The sequence below is a fragment of the Sus scrofa genome, chromosome 3 (genome assembly GCF_054392235.1).
Source record: "Sus scrofa isolate SSC_HxYL_T2T_F1_AM1 chromosome 3, Sscrofa_HxYL_maternal_Yorkshire_Landrace_v2.0, whole genome shotgun sequence".
Lineage (NCBI taxonomy): Eukaryota > Metazoa > Chordata > Mammalia > Artiodactyla > Suidae > Sus > Sus scrofa.
The window spans coordinates 34212884-34229248 of NC_139385.1; the positions used below are offsets into that span (position 1 = coordinate 34212884).

At 49.0% G+C, this 16365-nt stretch overlaps 1 protein-coding gene across 5 annotated transcripts in view; it reads right to left on the minus strand.

Moving 5' to 3' along the window:
* ABCC1 (ATP binding cassette subfamily C member 1) overlaps positions 1–16365 on the minus strand; it is a 155001-nt gene that overhangs the window by 100109 nt on the left and 38527 nt on the right. For all 5 annotated transcript variants that reach the window (XR_014840714.1, XR_014840713.1, XM_021086560.2 and 2 more), the window contains exons 2-5: positions 11813–11989; positions 7247–7372; positions 3952–4089; positions 2294–2422 (exon numbers count right to left, since the gene is read on the minus strand). Coding sequence is in view for 3 of the 5 variants with exons in the window: in XM_021086560.2 (XP_020942219.2) it covers positions 2294–2422; positions 3952–4089; positions 7247–7372; positions 11813–11989 (570 nt within the window). In the remaining 2 variants the exon portion in view is untranslated. The remainder of the gene's footprint in view (positions 1–2293; positions 2423–3951; positions 4090–7246; positions 7373–11812; positions 11990–16365) is intronic.

Here is a 16365-nt window from a genome sequence, read left to right on the forward strand (position 1 = left end):
AAAGTGAGGCTCTTCCTCCCTCCCCCTGCTGCGTCCACCACCAAACGCAGCTGCAACTCAGGGTCTAACAGCCTAACAACCTCTCTGAGCCTCAACACCCCCAAGGGAAGGAGAACAGCTGGGAGAAGAGTCGGGGTGCCTGGCCCCCAGAGACCCTAGCCCCACACCCCAGAAAGGCAGAAAGGAGGAAGGGAGGAAGAAGTCAGTGCTATGAGTCACTCGGATGCACACACACCCAGGAAGGAAGCCAAAGGAATTTTATCCAGATCCCAGAGGAGACCGGAAATCAGCACAAAGCATTGGGCATGGTCCACGGGGAGAGGCTGCTTCTCAGACCCCACAGGGGCTGGAAAAGCCCCGAGAACCCCAAGTGGTTCCATCTGCCTCCCCCGGGCTCAGTATACCCTCAGAGCAGCCCGGGGTCTGCAGCCACTCAGGGGGTGTGACTTGTTCGGTGTGACCCCTGGCTCCACAGAACAGCTTGATGTCTAATAAATGTCTCTGATGGAGACACGCCACTGCCATCCCCACACGCAGACACCGAAGACCAGCAGACAGGAGGGCCGGAGACATCTGAGCCCCTACCCTACTCTGTGCCAGGCATAGGCTGCATCCCAGGGGTGCCCAGGCATGGCCGCTGCCCTTGTGAACTTTATACACATGCAACACACACGCAAGGACACACAAATGCATACATGCACACTCAGACACAGCTACCTGCAAACATGTGAACACAGATATACACACACACACACCACATGCACATACATCCATGTGCACAAACACACATACATGTATTTACACATATATACCCACATGTGAACACACACACACACACACACACACACACACACACACACTCTGCTAATTTCTCCAATCCAGTTCCCTCCCTGAGCAGGGAGATGGGAGAGCGGGGCCTCAGGGACACACTCTAGGACACGGGTCTCTAAGGCTCAGGCTGGGCACATCAGCCGCCTTCTCCGAGCTGATACCCCACAGGTCCTTTGAGCACCACAAAAGCAGCCTCAGCCTTCTGCTGAGGTCCTGACCAAACCCAACAGAACCACCTGCTAAAAACTGTTCCTGCTGCAATGCATCCATTAGCAGCTGACTAACCAGGAACAAAGCATCAAATGAATCCTCCAAAGGCTTCCCACTGCTCTTGGAATAAAACCCAAAGAGCTCCCATAGGTGACTGTCCCACCTCTCAGGGGCCATCCCTCAGCCCTCTGCTGCCTCTCCTGCTGTGCCTGCAACATTCCACGGCAGCTCTGCCACAGGGCCTTTGCACTGGCCAGCTCTCTACCGGGAAGCTCTGCCCCTGGGTATTTGCTCAGCTGGTGCCCTCGCTCCTCCAGGTCTCTGTTCCAATGGGGAGGCAGGGGTGGGGGCGGGGCTCCCCGATCGCCCTTCTCAAAAGTGCACACAACCCCAACCATCATTCCTTTACCCTTCCCTGCTCCTTCTTTGCCGCCCTAACCCCCACCTGACTGACGTGACATATACTTGGGTCCTGGGTGACTGCATGTGCCCCGGCCCTGAAAACAGAAGCCTCAAGTGGCAAGAACTCTGGTTTCTTCACTGCCACAGCCCTGTGCCCAGATCAGGGCCTGGAACTCGGCACCAGGTGGAAGGAGGGAGGGAAGCAGGGGAGGAAGAAAAAGAGGAGGGAGGAAGGCGAGAGGCAAGGGTGATGGAAAACCCTTTTCTCCAACCAGCAAGTGGCGTGGCCATGTGCCCGCCCCTCCCCCGCCACTGCTAGCCTTCTATCCAAGCAGGATTCCTCAACATCAAATTCCGCAGGGGCCAGGCACACAGCTGGAGGAAGAAAGCGAGGCAGCAGGGAGTGGTGGGGACTGCGGCAGGGAACTGGGGCCACACCCCTCCACCCTGGCCAACCGCTGTCCTGTGGGATCATGGCCCTTGTGCCACCAGAAATTCCCATCTTCCTAGAAAACCTGGACAGTCAGACCTCATGTGAAATGTCTGCACATACTGTCTAAAACCACTATGCCAACCAAATGAGAAAACGGGCTGCAAGACACAGCCGTTTACAGCAATGGATCGGGTTCCCTCCTTAAACCCCCGGGCCGCGTCTGTGGCTCAGTCTTTCCCTCGGCAGAGTGGGAAGGACGATGTCACCCATCTCTGGGTGTTTGGGGAAGACAGAATGAGATCCCCCCAGTGAGTGACACTGGCTCGAATCAACATCAGCTTGCACTGTGCACTGCTCTCTTGCATACACACACACACACGCACACGCACACACGCACGTCCCTGGGATCACACTTACAGGGTCGTGGATGGTTTCCGAGAACAGAGGCGAGCGGTCTGAGAAGCAGGACAGCACGAGCTGGATCAGCACGAGGGCGAAGTAAATGTAGAAAGTGACATTGCGGAAGATGTCGACGACCACAGCATCCTGACCGGGAAGCGGGGAAGGAGGAAGAGAGGACGGTTTACTGGAGGCAGCCTGCACAGGCCGGGGAGCAGGCTGCAGGAGGCCCGCTGCCTCGGGCTGCAGACCTGACCCCGACTCTCCTCCCCTGCGAGATAACAGAAGACAGGTGGTTACAGCACGGTGAGGTCCACACTGGCTGGTCAGGGTGGGGACACAGGGAGAAGCCCTAAGCCTGGGAGTGGAACAGACCTACCTTCAAGGCCTGGCTCTGCATGTAACGATCATGGGACTTTGTCAATTTACTTAACCTCTCCGTGCCTCAGTTTCCCCGTCTATGAACAGACCAGCGGTTCTCAGTCAGGGGTGATGTGGCCTCTGGGGGAACATCTGGAGGGGGTCTGGAGACACTTCTGTTCGAGGGTTGTGGGGAGCTACTGGCACCCAGTGGGGAGAGGCCAGAGCCACCCCCAAACATGCTACAAAGTGCAGGACAGGCCCCCACAGCTAAGATGTCCTTGGTCCCCAACGTCAATTAAAGCTGAAGCTGAGAAACCCTGTCAGATCATTGTGAGATGCCAGGAAGATAAGTCATGAGAAAGACTCAGTCTCCGGCCTGGCATTTGGAAAACACACACTCAATAACGATCAGCTGCCATCACTATTAAAGACAGTTTTGGGAGTTCCCTGGTGGCTCAGCAGGTTAAGGACCTGGTGTTGTCCCTGCTGCAGTGCAGGCTCGATCGCTGGCCCGGCAACTTCTGTATGGGGCAGGCACAGCCAAATATATATATATAAATAAATAAAAATAAAAACTGTTTGAGGGAGTTCTCATCGTGGCACAGCAGAAACAAATCCGACTAGGAACCATGAGGTTGTGGGTTCGATCCCTGGCTTTGCTCAGTGGGTTCAGGATCTGGCGTTGCTGTGGGCTGTGGTGTAGATCACAGGCGTGGCTCGGATCTGGTGTTGCTGTGCTGTGGTGTAGGCCAGCAGCTGTAGCTCCAATTAGACCCCTAGCCTGGGAACCTCCATATGCTGCTAGTGAGGCCCTAAAAAGACAACAAAAGACAAATAAATAAATAAATAAAGACTGTTTGAGCTGTATGCTGCAGGCGCTCAATAAATGTTCGGTTTCTCTTCCTTCCTTTGTGGATGCCAGTTCCTGATTAGTACAAAGATGGCAAGGAACAAAGGGACAGAGTCAGAGAATTCCTGGGAGTGGCAGACAACAGCCAAGGAGAGCCACTTCCTGGCCAGAGCCCCATCTGATGGCACCAAGGTAAAGGGGACCCGTCTATGGCCCCCAGGGAACAGCCTCTTGAAAACACTGCTCCCCGCTCAGCTCTGTTCCAGAGGAAAGACACTTAGGGCCGAACTGCCCTGCAGTTCCTGCTAACAGAGGTGCAAAGGGTGGTGTGCACCTGCCTGTGGCTTCTGCCCCTGGGAGCCACACAGTCAAATGGGAGACCTGAGGAAAGAAGGTTCTATAATGAAGGCTGCACAGGGAAGGGAAATCCCTGGGGAAGATGCAGAATGAGGCCACCGCTTACCTCTTTTAAGGCAGTCATGATTTTGGATCTCAGGATTGCAATGGCACACAGTAGGGCTACCAGCCAGAAAGTTAGCATGATCCCTGAGGATTGGACTCCCCTCCTTCTCTCGATCTGAATTAAAAAGGTAGCAAGCAGCTGAAAGAGAGAAGCACATGACAAGAGTGGTTAAGAGAAGACCAGGCCTCTGAGACCCCCAGGGGGGGCCCCCATAGTCCAGAGTCTGGCAGATTCCAGGCCTGGAGGACGGCTGCCCCCAAGGCAATGGTACAAAAATGGCCTGGGGAGAACCTGATTCCAGTCCCTGTCCTGCTCTCGCCTTGCTGTGTGACCCTGGGCAAGTCAGTGGACCTCTCTGAGCCTCCACTGCCTCATCTGCAAAATGGAGATGATAACCGTATTCACCTTGAGAGCTATAGCAATTTCAGGAGACCAGGTACAGAACCAGGATCAGATGGAAAAGTCAGGCGAGGAGTTCCCATCGTGGTTCAGAGGTTAATGAACCTGACTAGCATCCATGAGGACTCGTGTTCTATCCCTGGCCTCACTCAGTGGGTTAAGGACCCGGCGTTGCCGTGAGCTGTGGTGTAGGTCGCAGATGTGGCTCGGATCCTCTGTTGCTGTGGCTGTGGTGTAGGCCGGCAGCTACAGCTCTGATAAGACCCCTAGCCTGGGAAACTCCATATGCCACAGGTGCAGCCCTAAAAAGACAGAAAGACCAATAAAAAGACAAAAGAAAAAAGAAAAGTCAGGGGAAAGCTCAATTTACAACAGAGATGGGCACCCTTTTCCTGATAGGATCAGAGGGTAAATATTTTAGGCTTTGTGGGCCACAGAGTTTCTGTCGCAACCACGCACGTCTGCACTGTATTTTGAAAGCAGCCTTACATGATCCACGGAGGAGCGGACAGGGCTGGGTGCCAATAAAACTTTATTTACAAAGACATAAGGTGTGCCAACCCTCGACTTAGAGCCGAAGGGCCAGTCCCGTCTCTGACTGGTTCTGCTTTGGGCAGCAGTGGTAACCGCTTCCTTTATTGAGTGTCTGTCATCTTCACCGTGGAGCACGATTCACACGCACTAACCCGGTACAACGTGTTATCAACCCCAGTTGGCAGAGAAGCAAACGCAGGTTCCTTAACCTGCGCGGGTCACACGTTCGTTTTCAGGGAACTTAATGAGAACACCTGTGGTACAGGGACTGAGATTTTATTTCACTTCTGATACCTGGAGCCTGGACTTGCATGTGACACACTGACTTAGCGATCAGGAGAAAAAAAATAAGCAATGAAACTACTTTTCCTTGAAAGAAGGAAAGGTCAGGGCCATTTCCCAGAGGAGCAGAGCGGCTCCCGGTGGCAGCTCCCAACACTGCTCACGGTCACCAGCTGGATCCCAAAGTGCTGCGGTCCCCCACGGCGCCTCCACTCACCCCCCAGCTGCTCCAGCCAGAAATATATCTGTCCGTCTGTCCTCATTCGTCCTCCTCAGTCCCCCACGCCGACTCCCCACCTCTAACCCATCAGCCACTCACGCTGACTCTGCCACCAAAGCCCATCCTCCATTTACCTGCCCCTCACCCCGGCCCCGGCCTCCATCCTCATGCCAGGTGACCCGCCCCCCAGAGCCCCACTGGCCTCCCAGGTTCCACCCCTGCCCCACAATCCATTCTCCACTCGGGGGCCATGGTCAGCTCTTAAACAGGCACATCTGGGCACAGCAGAGCCTTGTTCAAAACCTTTCCCTTGAGGAGGTGGGTTTTAACCTGGGGTCCAAGGACAGGCTCTGGATAGAACCCAGGGGTCCTTGAACTTAAAGAGGACACAAGTCCAGCTTCACGTTCCCTCATCAGCACCACCGCTTACAAGTGAAAGAAAAGGAAAAACAGAGACAAAGAGAACTGAACAAGTCTCAGACTATTACACACGGGCCGTCCCTATTTGGACAGCAGATCTTGATCTGAAATGCATTAGTAAAGCATGGGTATTTTTACTTTGCTTTTTATTATTTTATGTATTTATTTATTTTTTAGGGCCGTACCCATGGCACGTGGACGTTCCCAGGCTAGGAGTTGAATCACAGCTGCAGCTGCCAGCCTACACCACAGCCACAGCAATTCGTGATCCAAGCTGCATCTGTGACCTACACCACAGCTCAGGGCAACACTGGATCCTTCACCTACGGAGCGAGGCCAGGGATCAAACCAGCTAGTCTTCATGGATAATGGATACTAGTCAGGGTCCTAATCCACTGAGCCACACTGGGAACTCCCTCAACTTGGCTTTTTAGGTTTCTGTGATTAAAGATCATTGGTTTCCCAGCCTAAATGTCCTATAACTAAAGCATGGATAAGCAATGTGGGCTGAAGCCACACATCAAATATACCAAGCAACTCTGAAAAAAAAAGATCTTCTGAACTTCAGGGGCTGAGAAGTCAGACTCAGGCTGCCTGTGTGGTTCCATCCACATGACATTCTGGAAAAGGCAACCCCATAGGGACAGGAAACACAGCAGCAGTTGCCAGCGGAGGAGGTGGGGGAGGGAAGGGCTGACGACAAAGGGGCCCATGCCAGGGAACTTTGTGGGATGATGGAACTGTCCTATATCCCTAATGTGGAGATGGTACCTAACCTGACACCATCTGTTCGTCAAAACTCATGAATTGTTCAAGGAAAAAGGTTTACATAAATTAAACTTCAGTAAAAATACAAATGCACATCACAAAATTGCACGTGTGTGTGTGTGTGTGTGTGTGTGTGTGTGTGTGTGTAGGATGGTTTCTTTTGTTAGCTTGTATGTTTTATGACTTTAAGAACATTTTTTTGAGAAGGAGACAGGACTGGTAAAGAAGAAAGGGACCCATGGCATTTAAAAAAGGTTTAGAACCCAGCTTTGGGGATGAAAAACAAGATAGAACCCACTTACCCTGAAGCTCAAGGTCCTATATGGTCAGCCCTCTGCCCTTCCTGCCGTCCCAGCCCCCTCCGCTCCTCCTCACTCTCTCTGTCCCCAGCACACAGACCAACTCTCAATTTCTCCCTCTACCCCACCCCAGGACCTTTGAATGTGCTATTCTCTGCAGCTGGATCATCCTATGCCCCCAGTCCCTTCAACTTTTTGATACCCTGCTCATCCTTTGGGCCTTAGCTCCATCACCCTTTCCTCTCTGGGCCCCCCACAAGACCAAACCAAATTCACCTAACACAGCCAGATTGCTGGATTTCTACTGGGAGATCCTGTTGTTTCTAAATGCCAGCCACTACTTTTGGTCTCCACAGTGCCAGCCCCTACTTACCATGGTGACGCCCAAGAGGGTTGGGCTGACCAGAAACACTGGGGCCAGGAGCTTGCCCAGACTTCTTTCCCAGAAAGAGTAGAAGAGGTCTGCCCAGCAGACAATCCATAGCAAAAATCCCAAGGCCTGAAAGAGAAGTACATGTACATCTTACAATGGCTGGCACCGGAACTTCCCCCAGCATCCCTGCAAAAGGCCTAGCCTCTAGAGGACCAGCCAACCCCCAAACCATCAGCTGTGGTCTTTGGAGTCAGCACGGACCCTATGCAACACAGACGAGCCCAAGGTAGGGGGAGCCACCATCGGGGCCGTCACATACTGGTCTGCAGCCCCTCCCACACCCCAGACACAAGTCTATTTGTCTGCTCAGTATTCTCCTCGGCACCTGAAAACTCAAGTCTCCGGCTCATCTACATCCGCAACCCTGGCAGCCAGCACGGGGCCCCTCACATAATGGCCAGGTATCAACAGCATCATGCATCCAACCAGAACTTACTGGGGGTCTAACTATGGGCCACATACTCCCCAAGGTGACAAGGATACAACAGAGAAAAAAACAGACAAAAGTCCCTGCCTTCATGGAGCTTTGATTCCCCTGGCAGGAAACAGGCAAGCAACAATCTAAAAAATACATACTTACTTTGTAGGAACATGGGTGGAACAGAGACTCTCATGCTAAGTGAAGTAGGTCAGAAAGAGAAAGATAACTACCATGTGATCTCACTTATACCTGGATCTAATATACGGCACAAATGAACCTTTCCACAGAAAAGAAATTCATGGACTTGGAGAACAGACTTGTGGTTGCCAAAGGGGAGGCAGAGGGAGTGGGATGGACTGGGAGTTTGGGGCTAGTAGAGGCAAACTATCGCATTTGGAGTGGATAAGCAATGAGATCCTGCTGCATAGCACAGGGAGCTGGATCTAATCACTTGTGATGGAACATGATGGAGGATAAGGTGAGAAAAAGAATGTATATATGTATATACATACAATCTGGGTCACTTTGCTGTACGAAAGAAATTGACAGAACATTATAAATCAACTATAATAATTTTTAAATAAAAAACAAAATAAAATAAATAAAAAATACATACTTTCATACCAGAGAGGAACAAATGACACGAGGTGAAATAAAACAGGTAAGACAGGGTGGTCAGAGAAGGCCTCTCTGATCAGGAGACATCTGGGTAAAGAGCCAAGAGTGACTACTTGAAGGAAAGAACAAGTCAGGCAGAGGAAACAGCAGGTGCAAAGGTCCTGAGGTAGGAATGTGTTCAGCAGGTCTGTGGCTGCTGTGGCATGGGCTGCGTGTGTGGTAGGAGGTGGCTGAAGAGGAGCCTGGAGCCAGATTGAATTGGGCCTGTAGGAGGACGTCCAGATGTTATTCCCTGTGAAGAGAAGCTGCCAGAGGGCTGTTGAGCAAGGCATGAACAAAATCTGATTTAGCTTTTAAAGGGAGATATTCTTCCCCAAGAAAAGTACAAAGTGCTCCCAGAGGTCTAAGAAGAAGACACTGTATCTAGTTGAGGACAGGGGAGCAGACAGCATTTTGAGATAGGCTTGGATTGTGGTCCGAATGAGATGGATTTGGGTGGCAGTATTAAGGGCGAGGAGACAGCTTCAGTAAAATCACTCAAGTTTTTCCTGTTTGCCAAGGGCTTATGGAAATAAATCTTGGGCAATACAGTCCTGATAGGAGTTCCGCAGTGGCTCAGCAAGTTAAGGACCTGGCATTGTCATTGCTATGGCTTGGGTCACTGCTGTGCTGTGGGTTTCATCCCTTGCCTGTGAATTTCTGTATGCTACAGGCACAGCCAAAAAAAAAAAAAAAAAAAAAAGGACTGATAAAGACAAATTTCATATGCGATCACTAATACGTGGAATCCGACATAAAAAAAAAGATACAAAAGAACTTACTCACAAAACAGACTCGAAGATTTCAAAACCAAACCTATGGTTACCAAAGGGAAAACACTGGGGGGAGGAATAAACCGGGAGGTCGGGATTGATAAAGACACACTTCTATATCTAACATTCTTAAGTAACAAGGACCTGGGGTACAGCACAGAGAAATCAACTCCATGCTCTGTAATAATCTACATGGGAGAAGAATCTGAGAAGGAATGGGGTACGTACATGGATAATGGAAGCATTCTGCTGTGCGCCAAAAGCCAACGCAACAGTGGAAGTCGACTAGGCTCCAATAATTAAAAAAAAAAAAAAACTGATACATGGTATAGAAAAAAATTTTAATCTAAAAAGATAAAAAAGGACAGACACACGCCAAGAGGAGAAAGAGGGATGAAGAACAGGATGTACAGGTATCCTCCACGTCTCCCCAAAAACATTCATCCTTACAGGGGACAACCAGAACCTGCCCAGTAGAGAAAGCAGACACACCCACCAAATGATCAAAATTAAGCCCATCAGGAAGTTCCCCTGCAGTGCAGCAGGTTAAAGATCCAGTATTCTTACTGCTATGGCTTGGGTCACCGCTGGGATACGGGTTCCATCCCTGGGCCAGAAACTGCCACAGGCCATGGACATGGCCAAAAAAATGCAAGCCAATCAGGGAGGGGCAGATGGACACCAAGGGGCCTTAGATGTAACCCAGAGAAGGACCCCACATCCCTTTTGTAGTTTTCTAGCCAGACAGGCATTAGCTGAATCTAATCGTGAGGAAACGTTGCCCCAACACCCAAGTTGGGGAACGGACAAAATTAACTGGTCCGCATTCTCCAAATATGCCAGTGTCATAAAAAATAAAGGTGAACAATTCTTCCAAAATTACAGGAAAAATAAACAGACAGTGTGTCTAAATGCAGTGTATGACCCTGGACTGGGGGGAAGAGGGTGGAGATGCTAGAAAGGGTAGTATTGGGACAAGTGACAAAAATGGAACATACATAGTAGTTTTTTTGTTTTGTTTTTTTTTTTGTGTGTGTGTGTGTGTGGCCATACCTGCAGCATATGGAAGTTCCTGGACCAGGGATGGAATTCCAGCTACAGCTGTGACCTAAACCACAGCTGCTGGCAACACCAGATCTTTAAACCACTGCCCCAGGCCCAGGATCAAACAGGCATCTCTGGAGTGACCTGAGCTGCCACAGTCAGATCCTTAACCCACTGAGCCTTGGAGGGAACTTCTCATAGTAGACTTTTTTTTTTTTTTTTTAAGTATCATGTCCATGTTAAATTTCCTGAACTTGATAACTGTCCTGTTATGTAAGAGGATATCCCTGTTTCGAGAAAAGATATATTGAAGAATCAGGGGTAAAGGGGCGGGATGGATGCTAGCTATTCTCAAATGATCCAGAAAAAATAAATAATATGTATCTATGGAGAAAGCAAAAGAGTGAGATGAGGTTTGAGTTCCCGTGGTGGCTCAGTGGTAACAAATCCGACTAGTATCCATGAGGATGCAGATTCGATTCCTGGCCTCGCTCAGTGGGTTAAGGATCCAGCATTGCTGTGAGTTGTGTTATAGGTCACAGACACAGCTTGGATCCCATGTTGCTGTGGCTGTGGCCGGCAGCTGCAGCTCTGAGCATGTCTTTCAACCCGGAGCCTGGAAACTTCCACATGCCTCGAGTGTGGCCCCAAATAGACCAAAAAAAAAGGTGGGGGGGAGAAAGGGATGATGTAACATGTAGCAAATGTTAAAAATTGGTGACTGAGTAAGGTGCATACCAGGCTGCTGGGAGTGCTAAGTACTGTTCTTGCAACTTCTCTGTAGTTTGAAATTTCTTCAAGATAAAAGCTTTTTTCAGTTAAAAAGACATCTTTGGTCAAATCTCTGGATGAGCTCCTGAGATAAAGTCTATCATCCCCACTGATATGATAAGTTAACTGAGGCTCAGGGAGGTTAAGAAAGCTGCTCAAGGGAAAAAAATTTTTTTTTCTAGTTCTTTAATTTAGTATCTATATGAGATGGTGGATGTTCATGAAACTTACTGCAATAATCATTTCATGATGCATGCCCGTCAAATCATTAGGCTGTACACTTAAACGTACACCATGCTGTCTGCCTATTATATCTCAATAAAACCGGAAGAAAAAAAAGACATTTGCTCAAGGTCATACAGTGAGCCAGTGGCAGAGTCCACATCTGAACACACATCTGAACCCAGAGCCCTAGCCTTTACCTATGAGGTTATTATTCCTTCTTTCTTTTTTTGCCTTGTCTTTTTAGGGCCACACCCGCGACATATGGAGGTTCCCAGGCTAGGGGTCCAATCAGAGCTGTAGCTGCTGGCCTACACCATAGCCACAGCAACACCAGATCCGAGCCATGTCTGCAACCTACACCACAGCTCACGGCAACACCAGATCCTTAATCCACTGAGCGAGGCCAGGGATCGAACCCGCAATCTCATGGATGCTAGTCAAATTCATTTCTGCTGAGCCACAATGGGAATTCCTATTACGTTATCATTCTGTCTCCTAGAAAAGGAACTCAGGGCCAAGTAAGTAGCAGAAACATGACAGTTTTCACAACCACCACTCCCGACCCCAGCACACCCACACCCTGACACACACATCACGATAAAACCCGTGACTTACAGTTTTGGCTTTGTTGAGATGTGTCATCTGAATGTAGCCCCGGTCATGGCGGGAGAGATAGAGGAAGTAGAAGGGGAAGCAGACCCAGAGGTAAGAGCAAGGCACCCACACGAGGACGGTGTTCTGAAAGCACTTGGTGAAGTCGGGGTTGCTGGTGTTCCACGTGACGTTCCACTCCTGCGGAAACAAACACAGGCTCAGGGTCAACGGGGTGCCCTAAAGAGCTTGGGCAGGGGGCCAGTGTGGAGTTCAAAACCAGCTGCTGTGGGTTTTAAGAAAACAGACAAGACCCCTACAACTGAGGCCCTCGCAGAGAGAACAGGCAAACTGGAACGAGCGGTAGCCAGAAAGACCACAAAACAAGGAATGAGGGATGATGGTATGTCTCCTCTCACCCACCAGTTAAGTTCCTGGGACCTGTGGCAAGTTCCATTATTGTACAAAAGACGGTAGACTGCCGTTTAGAGGAATCTCTAAAGGTATTCTGGAAACAGAGGCATCCTTTAGTTACATAAATCATTTCTCCTTTGCAATCTTGTGAATTAAGAGCTTTCTAATATTCTCCCCCAACACCATGATCTCCATCGGCATCAGCATCACTGTCATCACTAACATGACCACTTTCATCAGCACCATCATCATCACCATCATGACCACTTTCATCAGCATCATTAGCATCATCACCATCAGCATCATCACCATCATGACCACTTTCATCAGCATCATCAGCATCAGCATCATCAGCATCATCACCATCAGCATCATCACCATCAGGACCACTTTCATCATCACCATCAGCATCATCACCATCATTACCACTTTCATCAGCATCATTAGCATCATCACCACCAGCATCATCACCATCATGACCACTTTCATCAGCATCATCAGCATCATCACCATCAGCATCATCACCATCATGACCACTTTCATCAGCATCATCAGCATCAGCATCATCAGCATCATCACCATCAGCATCATCACCATCATGACCACTTTCATCATCACCATCAGCATCATCACCATCAGGACCACTTTCATCAGCATCATTAGCATCATCACCATCAGCATCATCACCATCATGACCACTTTCATCAGCATCATCAGCATCATCACCATCAGCATCATCACCATCATGACCACTTTCATCAGCATCAAGAGCATCAGCATCATCACCATCATGACCACTTTCATCTGCATGACCACTTTCATCAGCATCATTAGCATCATCACCATCAGCATCATCACTATGATGACCACTTTCATCAGCATCAATAGCACCATCACCATCAGCATCATCACTATCATGACCACTTTCTCTCTTTGTTGTTTTCTCTTGTTTTTTGTCTTTTTAGGGCCGCACCCAAAGCATATGGAGGTTCCCAGGCCAGGGGCCAAATCAAAGCTGTAGTCACCAGCCTACGCCACAGCCACAGCAATGCAGGATCCAAGCGTGTCTGTGACCTACACCACAGCTCTAGGCAACGCCGGATCCCTAACCCATTGAGCAAGGTCAGGGTTCGAACCCGTGTCCTCATGGATACTAGACGGGTTCATTAACCACTGAGCCACGATGGGAACTCCTATCACAACCACTTTAATCAGCATCATCACCACACGACTGCTTTCATCAGCACCGTCATCATCACTTTCATCAGGACCATCAACACCACCAATCAGCTCTATCATGTCACTTTCATCATCATCACCACCATTAGTGTCAGCAGCATGGATAACACCCAATCTGCAAGGTTATTTTTTTTTTGCTTTTGCTTTTTTAGGGCCACACCCGTGGCATATGGGGTTCCCAGGCTAGGCGTCGAATCAGAGCTGCAACCACCAGCTTATGCCTCAGCCACAGCAATGAGGGATCTAAACCTCGTCTGCAACCTACACCATAGCTCATGGCAACGCCGGATCCTTAACCCACTAAGCGAGGCCAGGGATCAAACCTGGGTCCTCATGGATGCTAGTCAGATTTGTTTCCGCTGAGCCATGACAGAAACTCCCCAGACTGCTCCAGGCCCTATTCCAAATTCCTTAAATGTACTATCTCCTTTAATTCTATAATTACCATTCCTTTTTCAGAAGGGAAAACTAAGGCACAGAGAGGTTGAGTGATCTGTGTAGTATTTCAACAGTCGGTATGATCTGACTGTTCAAACTCAAACTCGTGTGATTTGGTTCTGAAGTGCCCACATTTAACCACTAAAGCTATCCAGCCCTGAAAAGAAATTTGTTTTCATTACTTTTATTTTCTCAGAAACCACCTGTGGAGTTCCCTTCGTGGCTTAGCAGTTAATGAACCTGAGTAGGATCCATGAGGATGAAGGTTCAATCCCTGGCCCCACTCAGTAGGTTAAGGATCCGGTGTTGCCACGAGCTGTGGTATAGGTCAAAGAGGTGGCTCTGATCCCACATGGCTGTTGCTGCGGCTGTGGTGTAGGCCAGCAGCTACATCTCCAATTTGACCCCTAGCCTACAAACTTCCATATGCAGCAGGTGTGGCCCTAAAAAAACAAGCAAAAAAAAAAAAAAAACTTAGGTTAGCTGCCAACATTTAAAAGCAGGAAATTTCACATTTTAAAAAAATGGATTTCTGGTATCTCTTTAAAAAAAAAAACAAAACAGAAAACTAGCAGCACTGGGCCCATATTCCCACTTCACAATCATTAAGGGGGGCTAGGTTGTAGCTGGTCTCTGGATAAGGTGCAGGCAATCCAGCTGGCCAGTCCCCAGGCAGCCCCTCCCCAAGCATCCTCTCTCCACCACCGGACAATGAGCTCTCCAGACACCTCCAGGCAGCTCCGACTCCAACAGCCTTCCCACAGTCAGATAAACGAGATCACCAAGGAACTCTAGGGACCATGGAGTCTGAGGACTCCACACAAGCTACCTCAAGTACATCAAAGAACGTTAAAGAACAGAAAGCAATGGGACCATGAGGATCATTTCACTTAGAGACATTTCACGATCGATCAAAATATTTGTTCCTAGCTTTTCAAAAAAGAGGCCTAGCTGCACACAAGAGCGTGAGCATACTTAACACTACTGGAGTGTACACGTAAAAACATTAAGATGGTTCAATAAGAAAGGGAGTTCCCGCTGTGGCGCACCGGGATCTGCGGTGTCTTGGGAGCGCTGGGACACAGGTTCAATCCCTGGCCTGGCACGATGGCTTAAGGATCTGGTGTTGCCGCAGCTGCAGCTGAGTGACAATGTGGCTCAGATCTGATCTGTGGGCTTGGGAATTTCGGATGCCATGGGGCAGTCAAAAAAGAAAGAAAACATAAGATTTGGAATTCCCTGGTGGCTTAGTGGTTAAGGATCCAGTGTTGTCACTGCTTTGGCTCAGGTTAGTGCTGTGGCACAGATTCAACCTCTGGTCCAGGAACTTCTGCATACCTTGGGCAAGGCAAAAAAAAAAAGGAAGAATTTGACTTTTTTTTTTTTTTTTTTTTTTGGTCTTTTTTAGGGCTGCAGCCATGGCATATGGAGGTTCCCAGGCTAGGGGTCAAATCGGAGATGTAGCTGCCGGCCTACACCACAGCCACAGCAACATGGGATCGGAGCCACATCTGTGACCTACAACACAGCTCAAGGCAATGCCGGATCCTTAACCCACTGAGCCAGGCCAGGGATTGAACACGTGTCCTCATGGATACCAGTCGAGTTCGTTACCACTGAGCCGCAACAGGAACTCCCAAGAATTTGACTTTAAAAAAGACAGAACGCCCTAGGTATTAAATAAGCAAGTACTCAAACTGGTTCTTCAGAGGTATAATTATTTGATGATACGAAAGGTTATTTTTCCAGAACCAAGAACAAGGAATCACTGAAAAGTAAATTTGAACAGGTCAACACACACCAAAGGATTTAGCTAGGAAACTTCTAAACCTGAAAAAGGATAAAGGTCACGCCTCTGTGGACATGGGCATTGAGAAGACAGCCTTGGAAATAAGAATCTGGTCATCAAGAGCTGTGGTTTATGTCAAAGACTAATTTGATGAATTCATACCTCTTATAATTCTTAAGCTGCTGGTGGAAAGGGGATTAAACTGCTGGTGGCTATTACATACAAAACAGTTTCTGAGCAATTGCCAGAAAAAGCTCATTCCAAAGGAATCTGCCTTTCTAGTAAGAAAACAATGCTAGGACTTAATATATACAGTTACGTATATAAGAAGCTCAGTTTGTATGTGAGACTTCAATAACCTGATCCTTGCCCCAATGACCCCCTGCCTGGGTTTTGCAGTAGCGTCCTACCCATTTCCTGCTTCCGGTCCTGGTCCCACTTAGTCCTCCTCAGGGCAGCTCATCTATCCATACATCTCTGCATCCACCCACAGACAGAATTATCCTCCCATCTGTGAACCCATCCATCCACCTACCCACCCATCCATGCACCAGTGCATCCATCCATCCATCTACCCATCTCTCCATCCACCCACTCCCACAACCCACACATCCAAGCAGCCAGCCACCCACCCATCTACCCACCCACCCATCCACCTAGGCATCCATCCATGTCTCTCTCTCTTTTTGTATTAATT